Source organism: Tasmannia lanceolata, unplaced genomic scaffold (genome assembly GCF_043159265.1).
Source record: "Tasmannia lanceolata isolate RefF3 unplaced genomic scaffold, GAP_Taslan_0.1 ptg000054l, whole genome shotgun sequence".
Lineage (NCBI taxonomy): Eukaryota > Viridiplantae > Streptophyta > Magnoliopsida > Canellales > Winteraceae > Tasmannia > Tasmannia lanceolata.
Window position 1 is genome coordinate 2,286,149 of NW_027518731.1, and position 14,136 is coordinate 2,300,284.

Genomic DNA, 14,136 nt, shown 5'->3' on the forward strand with positions numbered 1-14,136 from the left:
ACCAACCATCTATAGTTCCAAATAAAGAACATGAAATATGATACATAGCGCTGTAAGCACGTCCATAAGTAGTTAAAATAATCGATAAACTCCAAACCAATTAAGCACATGAAACTATACCTTGGTTGCCACATTGCAATAGTTAGAATACTCGATAAACTCCAAACCAATTATTTTTGGATTCATCACAAGAAGAATCATTCGTCACCACCTTTTGAAGGTCATTCTTCAACCTCCTCTTTTGTCCCTCGTAGTTGACATAATAAGCTTTGTTAAAGTATAAGAGATATAATAACACCTTCTCCATCAGCTTAATCTTTTGGAGTAACCAACACATGGTCTCGGAGCAAATCTTTTGGAGTAACCAACACATGGTATCGGAGCAAAAGGTCATGAGTTCAAACTTCAAACCTCTTGATATAAAAAATCCACATGTGATAGGCTAACCCAAAATGAATTTTTTGGGGCACAACCTATTCACCTTGTGGCCCAACAAATGGACGGTTTGGATCATCGTATGACTTCGGCCGTACTGTACTACCTAAAAAATACAGGTATATTAATACGACCACACATGAAACTACAAATTAGGAACTTCCGTTTATAAAAACGAGAGTGATGGGTTTAGGGTTTTTCTTGAGGAGAAATGGTAGAGACTCGGGCTTCTCGTCGGCTTCGTGAGAATGAAGATCGAATCAGCAAACTTCCTGATCATATTCTTGTATCAATCCTTTCTCTTCTGCCCATGAGAGAAGCCGCAGGAGCTTCTATTCTATCAAAAAGGTGGAGATATCTCTTCACTTCCCTTCATCATCTCGTTCTTGATTCTCAACTCTTACCAAAAACCTATACCTTTGGATTTGATTTTGGTAAGAAAACCCAGAAATGGGTCAGCATCGTTGATCAGATTCTTTCACTTCACAATCACGAGTCAATTCAAAATTGCGAAATCAGACCCATTGGTTTAGATGAATGCCACTCGGCCATGGACCGATTCCTTTCTTTCCTGACCACGAAAGGAATCCAAAGGCTTGTTTTCTATAACCCGAATACGTGGAAGCTTTATAAGATCCCCAACAGTATTTTCTGTTGTGGGTCTTTGCGGAAATTGAGGCTGAACTCTTGCATACTGAATTCTGTCTCTACTTTTGTGGGTTTACGCCAACTCGAATCCCTAACTTTAGATCAAGTTGAAGTATCTGAAGATATGGTTGCGAAGTTATTGTTCTCTTGTAATCTTCTCAAGAAATTGCGATTGTGGTTTTGTCCTATAAAAAATCTCGAGATTGAGATTCGCAACCCTTTACAGATTTTGATTTTTTCAGACTCGCCGTTGATCATACACCAGAAGAATGCCATCTCAAACCGCAACAATCCTGAGGAGGACAAAACCTTGAGGTATGCTGCACATGTCGATCCCCCCCAATTGTTTTTTCATGTTGGGGTAGGTCATTTTTTCATATCGATTTGATCACAGATTATGGAATTCTATGCCTTTTAATTGTTGATCTGGATTATTGGAAGAAATTCAAACTTTTTAATTGTACGAAGCATCACCTTGTCACAATTAGGGTAAAACTTCAGTGAGTTCGTCATTAAGCATGATTTAGGAATTTTTGAATATTGCTTATAAATGTATCAGTGCTTAAGGAGATGCGTATTGCTTATAATAAACATTATGAATAATAGATAGAGTAAAAAGAAATCGCTACTCCAACTAAATGCGTCTTCTCATACTCTGTTAAAATTCGCATGTGGCGAAGAGTATTGGTTCTAGCAGCTGTGATAAGAGATGCACTTGGAGAGTAAAAGGAAATTTCTTATCTCGTTGAGCAATTCTTTTCATGCTAAATAAATACTAACATGCTGCTCAACCTGAAAAACTTTTGTCCTTCACAAGCATCTATCCGTGTGTCACAACTCTATGCATGGTACAAACCGGATATTACTTTTACAGAAGTAGTTATTTCTTTGAAATGAATTTGTGTAGATGACTATTTCACATTCTATGCATTTCACTTGAGTGAACTTAATCTTGAAAGTATGCAGTTTTCCACCATTACCTTGCTTACTCTTGAATTATGATAAATGCAAATTGATGACATTGACGACTATCCTTCATGTCCAAGCTAAGTCCATGAATTTAGGTTATTTTAATCCAATTCCAAGACTGATGTCTTTATGATACCGGATACATCTATCGATGCTAGAACAACCAACTGTTGGGATATTTTTTATGTGGCCACGGGAAAGGGAAAAGAATGAAAAGATGTCCCAGTGGCTTCTTTTCAAATTCCAGGGGCTGTTTAGCTGTCATTTTGTAAGGAAAGTTATCTACGGTGTCTTTATAAGAAAAGGCTTTAAATACCTTCCATGTCATTATTTGTAAATGGCATTTTAAACCTGTTTTGTTTTTTTGTTGTTCATCTCCATCTTCTCCCTCGAGTTTGACACAGAAATACTCTGGATGATGATTAACTCTAGGGTCCCACATAGGGACATCATACATACATCTATGTGTAATCCATATCATTGAACTTGTAGAGCATCATGGGGCGACCCAAGTGACTTTGGTCCCATGCCAATCCGAGGAATTCTTTGACTAGTTCCACAAAGTAGACCCCCAATCTTTGCCTTTTTTGCACCTTCCTTTTTCTTATCACACTTTCTTTTCTTCCCAGGTGTTAAGCTCAAATGAGGAAATTTTTTTATGGCACATTCTCTTCTCCCTTCGCCCCCTCTTGGCTTCGTCCTTGACAGAAAGCACTTAAGAAGTAGAAAATCATACAAAAGATTAAAATTACCGTTGCTATTGTTTATGAATACATGTATCTGATCATGCTATTGGGATTTCCTATAATTTCGCAAATTTTAAAGTAAGGTTTTCCATACTTGAAATATTTCTTAAATATGGTTTTCTATACCCAAGGCATTTGATTAATGTGGCTTGTCACACTTACTAGCCTGGCTTACCACACTTGGGGTCTTTCTATTGTGCTTTCCACACTTAGTTATTTTGTGAGTTTGGTTACCCACACTATGGTATATTTTCTAATGTGTCTATCCACCACTGGGACATATTCCTTCATATATGCTGCTTCAGGATACCTATCACCCTTTTTTACCGTACCTTCTCCGATAATGGCATTCAGTTCATTCATCTCTTCAGCTGTGAGTTTGATAGATGAGGCCTCCATGTTCTTGTTTCAGTTTGCAATTTTGAGCATCATGGTCCAGGTTACTTCCTTGTAACATAGGCAGTTTCTAAACCATAAAATTCAATTTAGAAACTAAATATAGTGTGGCTTGTCACTACTATATTAGATTTCTAAGAACAATTGATTGCTGAAATGAACTATTTCTTGCAGAAAACTACAACACAAATAGGCCCTTAAAAATATATAAGGAACCCATATGTCTTCTGTCTATCTAAAACTAGACAATGTACATTCAAATCACTATTGTCAAAATGTATACATTCTCCTAAAACCTTGTGTGTGTTTGAAACCTTCAACCAGATCTAACGACAATCCAGTTATCTGACGGCGCAAAATCGATCTCTCTCCGATGAATCATCGTTCGACAGTCTCCTTCGCTACACCTTGTCAAGAATTGAATCTGGGTCGGAAATTCCTCCCTAGTTTCCAATTCCGATTCTGATTCTGAACCATCTGAATCCCAATCTCGGACGTCCAAGATGCTCGCAGGCGAGAGAGAATCCTCCTTGTCCAAACACTTTCCCGACGAATTCCCGGAAACAAATGGATGGTTAAGCAATTCCCCACTACTACACCTCAATTTTGGGTCTCTTTGCAAGCATTTCCTCAAGAAATCCTATCCTTCCTCGGAGAAATTACTCGGAAGTCTTGGGGTTTCATCGGTACAAGCGATCTTGTAAACTACGGCCATTGGATTGGAGAGCACATCGCTCCACGGAGGCCGTCCATCGGCCATCTCAATGATTGCACATCCCAAAGACCAAATATCAGAAGCGAAATCTAGCCCTTCGTTTTTTAGGACTCTGGCGCCATCCAAAGGGGGGTACCAGCTAAAGATTGACCAGAGTTCTTCGAATTCGAGTCATTTTTCGAAGAATTCAATCTGTGGGTGCACCCGAAATCGGCCAATTTGATGTTTCCAGACGAACCCAAGAGCACATTCTTGCATTTAAGATCGCAATGGATGATCCCACAGTCGTGGAGGTAATTAAGACAATGGAGGATCTCTTTGGTGTATGATCGGAGACTCTTCTAGAGCACCCCCAAATTTCCTCAAAATGTCGGAAAGGCTCCCGCCGGCCATGTATTCCATGAAGAGGTTGAATTTTCTTTCACCATTTGATTCTTCGGAGAAATCGTGCCCGAGGTCTTGGACAATGTAGGATGAATTGAGATTCTCAAGAATATTAGCCTCATTTTCTAGAGACTTAAATCCGGCCTCACACAGAGCGGATTTCACTATGAAGAGCTCACCATTGGATTTGTTCATGGCCAAATTGACAACCCAAAAGATCCACACCCAACTGCATTCCCCTTCACCCATTGCTCCCATTGCTTAGGTTGAATAGAATTTGAATTCTTTCTCGCCATTTTTTCTCTAAAAAATAGATTTAAAAATGGTAGGAAAATAGATAGTTGGTATTCAAATTGGGTAGAAAATCGCTAATTCAAATGTATACAAATTTCGAGTTTTTGAAAGATAATTTAAATTGAAATGAATTGATTGTCTATATTGGTTTAATATTTGTAATACCCAGAAACCAAAACGCAAAGATTTTAATAGTAAAAAGGATAGCTTGCGCAAAGGAAGAAAGATAAATCTTTTTTTTTCTTTTTCTTTTTTTGTTGGATTACCTGTAAGGGTTCATCGTCCCAATAGAGCAATTTACACCCGAATAGTCGCTGGAATTGTGATGTGGAAAAAAAAAAAATCCAATAAGCCACATATGCAGATAAGGATGAGTTTGTTGAAGTCTTGCCTAGAAGTTAGGATTCTAGGTTGTCATTGTTAGCGTTGAGTGTTTCTGTTTTGTGCTTTTGTTTCCAAATAAAAATAGTTGCTAGATTGTGAGTCCGAATAAGATGGGGATTGTGGGAGTCAGTTATGGAGAGCTGGCATGTAGCGGTTAGGTGTTTCTGAAGTGGTGTAATTAAGGGGATTATTGTGTATTTTTTCAAGGACATTGAAGAAACATCTTTTACCAGTCACTTGTGGTGCAATCTCCCCTCTGAGATCAATTTTCTATCTTTTTGTTTCTGTTATGTTGTTGTTTTTATTCCATCATAGCTAGAACTAAGAAGAAAAGGAACCCAAGAGATCTATCTCGGTGGGGCAGCAGTTCTGGCCATAACAAATTGGTATCAAAGCAGGACGAGGGAATGGCTGACGGCACACGTGGTGCTCAGATGGATGAGAGGATGAGGAGCCTGCAACATGTGCAAGATGAGTTGCGGGAAACGTCTGAAAGGCATGGCCAGTTACTGACAGAGATCATCCACCGTTGGGATGAGTTGCGAACTGTGCCCAAGGAACAGGATGACTTGCGAACTGTTCCCAGGGACGATGAAGGCTCAACTGGAAGGTCTCAGGTGCAGCCTGGTGTTGGCCAATCTTTTGGCAGCAATGGAGGGATTCAGACCCGTTCAATGAGGCTTGAGTTTCCACGTTTCGATGGTTCCAATCCTGCTGGGTGGCTCTTCAAGGTGCAACAATATTTTTCTTATCGTCAAGTTCCACAAGAACAATGGCTGACCATAGCCTCTTTTAACGTGGAGGGAGAGGCCTTGGAATGGTACCAATGGTACGTTGGGTATCAACCTACAGCTACTTGGAAGCAATTTGTTGAAGCTATGGATTCTCGATTTGGGCCCGACAAGAGTGAAAATTATGCGGGTCGATTGTCGAAGCTTCACCAAACTTCATCGGTTTTGGAGTACCAAAGGGAGTTCCCACGTTTATCAAATCGCGTACAAGGTCTTTCTGAGGATTATCTTGTTGATGTATACCTCAGTGGATTAAGGGATGAGATCAGGCTCGGCGTTCAAAAGTTTGGCCCAACTACTCTTCCTGAGCCTGGCCCGATTGCAGGAGGAGGAGGTTAATGTGAGGCGGTGCAGTATTAAAATTGAAGCAGCTAGGCCCCGTTTGATGCAACAGCCTGCCAATTCATCTAGGGCTCCAGTCCCTGCCATTACCAAGCTCACCCCGGCCCAAGCTCGTGAAAGGAAGGAAAAGGGATTTTGCTACCATTGCGACGAAAGGTTTACTCCAGGTCATCGTTGTAGAACCCAGAAATTATATTGGGTTGAAGGCTTATTGGATAGTGATGAGGATGTGGTTACGGAGGACGATATGAAGGAGCCCGACCATGATGATGGGGATGATGGGGTAGCACCTGAAATCTCTGTACATGCCATTGCAGGGACCCGTGCACCACAGATGATGAGAGTTGTGGGAACTCTCCGACAATGCAAGCTCACTATTCTCATTGACAGTGGATCAACCCACAATTTGATAGATCCCAGGGTCATACAAAAGGCTAATCTCCCAACACAGTCAGATGCCACATTTGAAGTAATGGTGGCCAATGGTGAGAAGTTGAAGGGCAGCGGCAGATGCAAGGGAGTGGCAATGCAAGTTCAAGGAGTGCCCATTAAGGCGGACTTCTATTTGTTATCGTTGGGTGGATGTGATGCAGTCCTTGGTGCTGCATGGCTGTTGACATTGGGCCCAGTGTTATGGGATTTTTCATCATTATCTATGAAGTTTAGAGGGAAGGAAGGAGACCATGTATTGCAAGGTATTCCATCTTCCAACTCTGAAGTTGTTGGGTCTAAAAAAATGTCTAAGCAGTTGAAGGCGTCTGATCGGGCTTATGTACTACAGCTCTACAATATGGTTGTTCAGCCCAAGCCTGTTGAGGTTGATTTGAAGGTGCAACAAGTATTGGATCAGTTTACTGATGTTTTTGAAGAGCCCAGGGGACTACCGCCATCAAGATCTCAGGATCATTGCATACCCCTTATCAGTGGAGCTCATCCCGTGTCTGTACGTCCCTACAGATATCCCTACTTTCAAAAATCTGAAATTGAAAAGATCGTAAAAGAATTGTTGTCGTCTGGGGTGATCCGCCCTATTGTTTCCCCCTTTTCTTCTCCAGTTCTATTAGTTCGAAAGCATGATGGATCTTGGAGAATGTGCGTCGATTACAGGGCTTTGAATAAAGTCACTGTAAAGGACAAGTTTCCTATTCCTGTTATTGATGAACTTTGGATGAGCTACATGGATCCACGGTCTTCAGTAAGCTCGATCTGAGATCTGGCTATCATCAAATCAGAGTCAGAGGGGAAGACATTCCCAAAACAGCGTTTAGGACACCTGAGGGTCACTATGAATTTTTAGTGATGCCCTTTGGCCTCACTAATGCAACCCTCAACGTTCCAGGCTCTTAAATGATGTATTTCGGCCATATTTAAGGAAATTTGTGCTAGTAATTTTTGACGATATTTTAGTCTACAGCAAATCTATTAACGAACATTTGCAGCATTTAAGAGCTACTTTGGAGGTGTTGCGCCAACACAAGCTATTTGCTAAAAGATCTAAATGCTCATTTGGGCTGTCTGAAGTCCAATATTTAGGCCATGTGATATCTGAACAAGGTGTTGCTGTTGACCAAGATAAGGTGGCTGCCATGCTTAAATGGCCCCGACCCACATCTGTGAAGGCATTGAGAGGGTTCTTGGGTCTCACTGGATATTACAGAAAATTCGTTTAAGATTACGGCAAAATTGCAGCTCCTTTGACCGCACTTTTGAAGAAGGATGCATGGGGATGGTGTGAAGAATCTGAACACGCTTTCAGAAATTTGAAGAGGGCAATGACTTCAGCTCCTGTTTTAGCCCTTCCCAACTTTGCTCTCCCATTTATCTTGGAATGTGATGCGAGTGGCGTCGGAGTGGGGGCTGTTCTAATGCAAATGGGGCGGCCCATTGCTTTCTACTGTCAAGCATTGCATGGAAAGAATCTCTCATTGTCTACATACGAGAAGGAATTATTGGCAATTATTTTGGCAGTTCAAAAGTGGAGGCCTTATTTATTGGGACGGCAATTTGTGATTCGTACAGACCAGAGGAGTCTCAAATTCTTGTTGGAACAAAAGGTGGCTACCCCTGCTCAACAACGGTGGTTATCTAAGCTAAATGGGCTATAACTACCAAATTGAATACAAAAGAGGAACTGATAATTCGGTGGCTGATGCTCTCTCACGCGTCCAAGAAGCAGAGAATTTTGCAATTTCTACCATTGTGCCTACGTGGGCTGAGAGAGTTTGAGAAGAATTAGTAGAGGATGTTTTTCTTCAAAATTTAAAGAGGAAAATTGAAGAAAAGAAGGTAAATTCAGCTCGATATAAGGAGGTAGATGCGGTTTTATGGAGGAAAGGAAGGATTGTTTTGGGGTCCGCTTCTCCTTTGAGAAATGAAATTTTCAAAGAGCACCACCATACACCAACTGGTGGCCACGGCGGAATTCAGAACTCTGTGAGGAAAATAAGGAAGGTTTTTTATTGGCCGAGAATGAGGAAATAAAGAATTGGGTTCAAGAGTGTGAAATTTGCCAGCAAATTAAATATGAGAATGTAGCATCTCCTGGGTTGTTGCAAACCCTTCCAATTCCTGATAAAATCTGGACAGACATCTCCCTTGATTTTATTGAAGGACTACCCATCTCAACTACCAAGTCTGCCATTCTAGTGGTTGTTGATAGGTTATCCAAGTACGGACACTTCATTCCAATCTCACATCCGGACACAGCTCAAGGGGTGGCTAGAGTTTTCTTTGAAAATATATTCAAGTTACATGGACTACCTTCCACTATTGTCTCCGACAGGGATCCTGTGTTCACTAGCAACTTTTGGAGGGAATTATTCAAGCTGCAAGGAACTCAATTAAGAATGAGTTCAGCGTATCATCCTCAGTCGGATGGCCAAACTGAGGTCCTAAATCGGTGTTTGGAGAATTATTTGAGGTGCTTTGCATGTTCTCACCCGAAAACATGGGTTAAATGGGTCCCATTGGCTGAGTGGTGGTACAATACCACATACCACTCTGCCATTAAAATGTCTCCTTTTGAAGCAGTCTATGGAGTGGCGCCACCAACTATGCTCTCATGTATTCCGGGTTCTTCAAGGGTGCCAGTTGTGGAAGAAGAATTAAAAGAAGAGATGAGATTCTCCGTGATGTTAAAGAAAATCTCCGGGCGGCTCAAGAACGAATGAAGCATTTTGCTGATAATCCGAAAGGACCTTTCAAGAGGGAGATTTTGTCTATTTAAGGTTGCAACCTTACAGACAGGCATCAGTGGCAATGAGGAGGTCGTTCAAGCTTGCAGCTCGTTACTATGGGCCCTTCAAAATTGTTCAAAAGGTGGGTCCAGTTGCATACCGTTTGGAACTGCCCCAAGGAAGCAAAATACACCCCACGTTCCATGTGTCTCAGTTGAAGAAGAAGGTTGGAGAGCATATTCCAATCAGTCCTACATTACCACCATTGAATGAAGATGGGAGTCTCCACCCTTATCCTTAAGCTATCTTATCTAGGAGGCTGGTTAAGAGAGGGAATGTAGCAGATGTTGAAGTCTTGGTGCAATGGGAAGGTGTCCCTGAAGCAGATGCAACTTGGGAGAGATTAAGGGGATTGATGTGGAAAAAATAAAAAAATCCAATAAGCCACATATGCAGATAAGGATGAGTTTGTTGAAGTCTTGCCTAGAAGTTAGGAGTCTAGGTTGTCATTGTTAGGGTTGAGTGTTTCTGTTTTGTGCTTTTGTTTTCAAATAAAAATAGTTGCTAGATTGTGAGTCCGAATAAGATGGGGATTGTGGGAGTCAGTTATGGAGAGCTGGCATGTAGCCGTTAGGTGTTTCTGAAGGGGTGTAATTAAGGGGATTATTGTGTATTTTTTCAAGGACATTGAAGAAACATCTTTTATCTGTCACTTGTGGTTTTCTATCTTTTTGTTTCTGTTGTGTTGTTGTTTTTATTCCATCATAGCTAGAACTAAGAAGAAAAGGTACCCAAGAGATCTATCTCGGTGGGGCAGCAGCTCTGACCATAACAAATTGTTTGTAAATGGTGCGAAAATTGGCATTAGAGCGGTTTTCCTTTCGCTCGGAAAACCGCCCAATGACGAAGAACCCTAAAAGAAGGTTTTGATATTCCTTTCTCTCTCTAGTTTTTTGTTGGGTTGGAGAAGGAGAAAAGGAATGAGACTGTTTTTTTTATAAGGAGGGAGGAGGAGGAGGAGGAGGAAACCGTTGGAGATCCTGAGTGTGGGAATTTTGTAGTTTGATTGGATAAACATGGCAGGTTTAATGGGTGTTTGACACGCGGCTCTTTCCTTTGCAAGCCGTTGTGGTTTGTGAAATAGGGTTAGAACTTAGAACTGTGTGTAGCCGTTTTATTGGGTTTGAAAAGTGATATATTCGCCTCCTTTTCTTCCCCGGGTCACCCCTATAGTATATTTATAACTGCTCTTTTTCCACTAAAGGGGGTGGCCCAGGGAAGAAAATGAGGAGAATATATCATTTCCTGTGGGTAGCCGTTATATTGGGTTTGGAAATGTTATTTTTCATGGAGGCTAATTTGGTCATTGCGTAAAGGATGTTTGATCATTTGACGGTTGTAGAATGATCCACTTGGGCCGGTCGTAGGAAAAATTGCCAATGGGGGATATCAAAATACTAGAATTGCCAACGGGGGCCACACTTTTGAAATTTTTTTAAAGACGGTAGATAACCCTCTTTTGAGAGTTTGATAACCCCATTTAGAGGGTTGATAACCCCCCCTTTCAGAGACTTGATAACCCCATGTCGTCCCTCTCAAACAATTTCTCAATATTATGTCCCCACTTGGCAATTCTCATATTTTGATCTCCTTCATTGGCAATTTTTCCTATAATGTAATGAGGTGCTTGATCCTGTGTAACATCTTAGTTGAGATTGATTGATCCTGCCCATTGATTTTGTGGGCCTTACATTAAATCGTCAATCTCTTTAAATATTATTTACTATTTTATATTTCATTTTTTTGTTATTTGTGTCCCTGCATTTAAATTAGAGATAAAAGCATATTCTGAAAGCCACATTGATTAGGAAATCCCAACAGTTGGATTGAACACTTTACGCGGATTCATGCCCATTTTTGTTATGAACCGTCCATTCGGACGATCTAAGCTAGGCCGTGTTTCAAAAAAATTCTCCATAGGATGATCCTAATTCTCCAATTTGTGGAGGTCCGATTTGTGGATTGTAGATTTAGGAACATCCTATGAAGAAGATTTTTGGGACACTGTCTATTTACATTGAAGGCCAAGAAATGAATGGCTTCGATAGTTAGAATTTGGATTCACTAGGGCCCGTTTGGATACCTCAGATTTGGGAAAATGAATAGATCTGCCAGCTCATGTTGAGAGAGAGAGAGAGAGAGAGAGGGGGGGGGGGGGGGGGTGGAAGGGGGTAATTTCTGTTGCAGGGAGAGGTTGAGGAGCTATCTCCACAGCTTATTTAGAAATCTCATTTTTTTTCACTGTCACTCACTGAATTGGAAATTCAAGGATTTGATCAGGATCCAAATGTCAATGCAAAAAGGGCTGCAAATGTGAGAATTCCAAATCAAAATCTTCTTGGCATCCAAACGGGCCCCAAATGGTATTATAACTTCTCCCACTATACTAGAGGGAATTGATATCTGCACTCCACAATGACACTCCATGATTATCTAACTGTTCTATTGCATGGTCTCCCACTACATTAAAAGATCAACGGTCTCGATTAAGCATGCATAGGCCAATACGGGACCCAAAGGGTTGCTCAGAACCATTAATCCAATGGGCCTTACATTGAGACACCCACATGGCATCAAGAAGCAAGATGACTCAAAACTCTAAGGAGATGCAATGGCCCAGTCTCACGGGACGATCCTAATCATCCATTCGATGCTATGACGGGACAGTTAAAAGAATATTGACATTAATCCACTTCCAGATTATCAGATCTAACCGTTCGATTTCTCTAATGTTTAATGGGACCCATTAGAATGGTCTAGGTCATGTTAATGTCAAATGGGCCCCATCACTTCCACCAATGAGAGCTGGCAAACTACAGTAATCAATCCTCCTTAGAGGAATCACAGCCCTTCGTTTCGAGAGCGCCACGTGTCGACACTGAAACACTTGAAACTATAGAACTGATTTTTTCTCCATAACTGAATTACAGCCATCCACGTGTCATTCATCCACTCCTCACATGCAAGTATCTTGTCTTGCAGACACTTGTCACCTAAAAAATGATATTTTCTAGTTTTCCATGTGGGATTGGTCACATGAAAGTGTTCACAAGATGCAACCACTCTCCCACCTTTGCAAGAAAAATCCCATCCTCCAAATCTTCAATATGCTACCTGGCAAAATCACACAAGTCAAAGACTGGAATTTCATGGCAATCCTAATCCTTCTTGCAAGAAAAATAATTCTAACTTTGAAAGAACCATTTAATGCCAAGATCCATATGTGTATAAATATGCACATGAACCCATTCACATTCGTCCAACTTTTATCATCAAAATCATAGTAATATTTCACAGTAAGCTCTTTCCTTGCATTTTCTTCCCTTCAATGGAGTATTGGTCTCCTGAGCATGCAATGAAAGCTTATCTACAAACCCTCAAGCTGGTAATTTTTCTCTATCTTTCCTTCTTTCTATTCAGTTTCCTTCTCATTTCTGATGTTCTTGATTGCATTTTTCATGAATTCTTTACAAATTTCTAACTTTATGACATTATATTGGTGAATTATATGATTTTTTTTATCATTCTTCAACCCATGGAGATGTTTGGATTGCAAGAAAATCAATTCTGATAGAAAAAAAATTCTTGGGAAAGTTGTTTCTTTCATGATTTAGAGAGAAACATTATGATTATGGTTAATTTAGAGGGATATTATCGTAAATCGAAGGACCGTCTAAGTAAAAATTGAATAGGGTCGGCTCATGTTACATTTTTTCGTACTTGAAAAGTAGGAAATTTAAAAAAAAAAATCAATTTTTCAAGAAAATTCGTGCAATCCAAACATGGCCTTAGTGTCAGAATGTAATGGGTAATTGTGTATCTAACAATGTTTGTATAATGTGTCTAGTGCAAGGATTATTATACTCAAGATGGCAACCTTGGAAAATCGAGACGGGTCGAACCCAAGTGCATGGAGTACATATCGGCCTTAGCGGCAGGAATTCGGGCTCGATTGATGGTGGAGATCACTTTCTGTGGTATCTCACCATTGACAATTGCTCTAGCTGTAGCTGCGAAGCAGACGGGAGGCCGAGTTATTTGCATTCTCCACAAGAATGAAGAACTTTCCGAAGCAAAGACCCGAATTGCGGATTTTGATATCAAAGATTCAGTGGAATTCGTAATTGGGGATCCATGTGAAGTGATCAAGCAATACAAATGCATTGATTTTGCGATTATCGATTGTAGAATCCATGACCATTTGAAAGTATATAAGATTATTGACATGAATCCAAGTGGGTCTGTAGTTGTGGTGGATAATTTTTTCCATAGAAAGATTGGAGCTTCATATGGACAAGTTGTTAAAGGGATTGGAGGTGTTGAGTCAGTAATTTTGCCCATTGGAGAAGGAATGGAAGTTACAAGAGTAGGATGGGGTAAGAGGGATGGGAGTAAGAGATCCAAGAGAAGAAACATAAGGCAGCTGAAGGGTGGGAAATTTTATTGATGAAGAGTTACAATAGGGAACTAAAAAGAAGAAAATGTATGTTTTGGGGTTTTAAGGATAAGAAATGAAACCTAATTGTGTGGGTGGCTTGTGCCATATAGATTTGTCCGTGTTGTGTATGTAAATATTTATATGACCAGAGAAATAAGTCTCTCTCTCTCTCTCTACATTTTTCCTAAAAAAGATGTTAGCCTTAGGCCATGTTTGGCAACCATGAATTTTTTTCCACCAAAAATTACTTCACCGAGTATTGACTATTGAGAGAGGGGTCGGGTCGGGAGTGTGTATAAGTGAGGAGGTGATGCAAGTGGGTGAAAAATAAGGAAAACAAAAACGCTATTTTGAGGAT

At 40.5% G+C, this 14,136-nt stretch overlaps 2 protein-coding genes and 1 pseudogene across 2 annotated transcripts; 2 read left to right on the top strand and 1 right to left on the bottom strand.

Annotated features, from left to right (window-relative positions):
• Positions 1-646: 646 nt before the first annotated feature.
• LOC143864907 (F-box/FBD/LRR-repeat protein At1g13570-like) lies at positions 647-1,649 on the top strand. Its single transcript, XM_077375770.1, has 2 exons — positions 647-1,398; positions 1,643-1,649. The coding sequence occupies exons 1-2, from the start codon at positions 647-649 to the stop codon at positions 1,647-1,649; spliced, it is 759 nt and encodes a 252-aa protein (XP_077231885.1).
• A 1,861-nt stretch (positions 1,650-3,510) lies between these two features.
• LOC143864908 (mitogen-activated protein kinase kinase kinase 2-like) lies at positions 3,511-4,589 on the bottom strand (annotated as a pseudogene).
• Positions 4,590-12,190: 7,601 nt separating this feature from the next.
• On the top strand, positions 12,191-13,893 carry LOC143864710 (uncharacterized). The gene is made up of 2 exons (XM_077375488.1): positions 12,191-12,725; positions 13,188-13,893. Exons 1-2 carry the CDS (start codon positions 12,669-12,671, stop codon positions 13,785-13,787), a joined length of 657 nt encoding a protein of 218 aa, XP_077231603.1. The 5' UTR covers positions 12,191-12,668; the 3' UTR covers positions 13,788-13,893.
• The last annotated feature ends 243 nt before the right edge of the window (positions 13,894-14,136 follow it).

Coding starts and splice junctions, on each gene's coding strand:
- LOC143864907 (XM_077375770.1), top strand. CDS start 647: ATGGTAGAGACTCGGGCTTCTCGTCGGCTTCGTGAGAATGAAGATCGA.
- LOC143864710 (XM_077375488.1), top strand. CDS start 12,669: ATGGAGTATTGGTCTCCTGAGCATGCAATGAAAGCTTATCTACAAACC. Junction 12,726..13,187: donor ATCTACAAACCCTCAAGCTG/GTAATTTTTCTC, acceptor TAATGTGTCTAG/TGCAAGGATTATTATACTCA.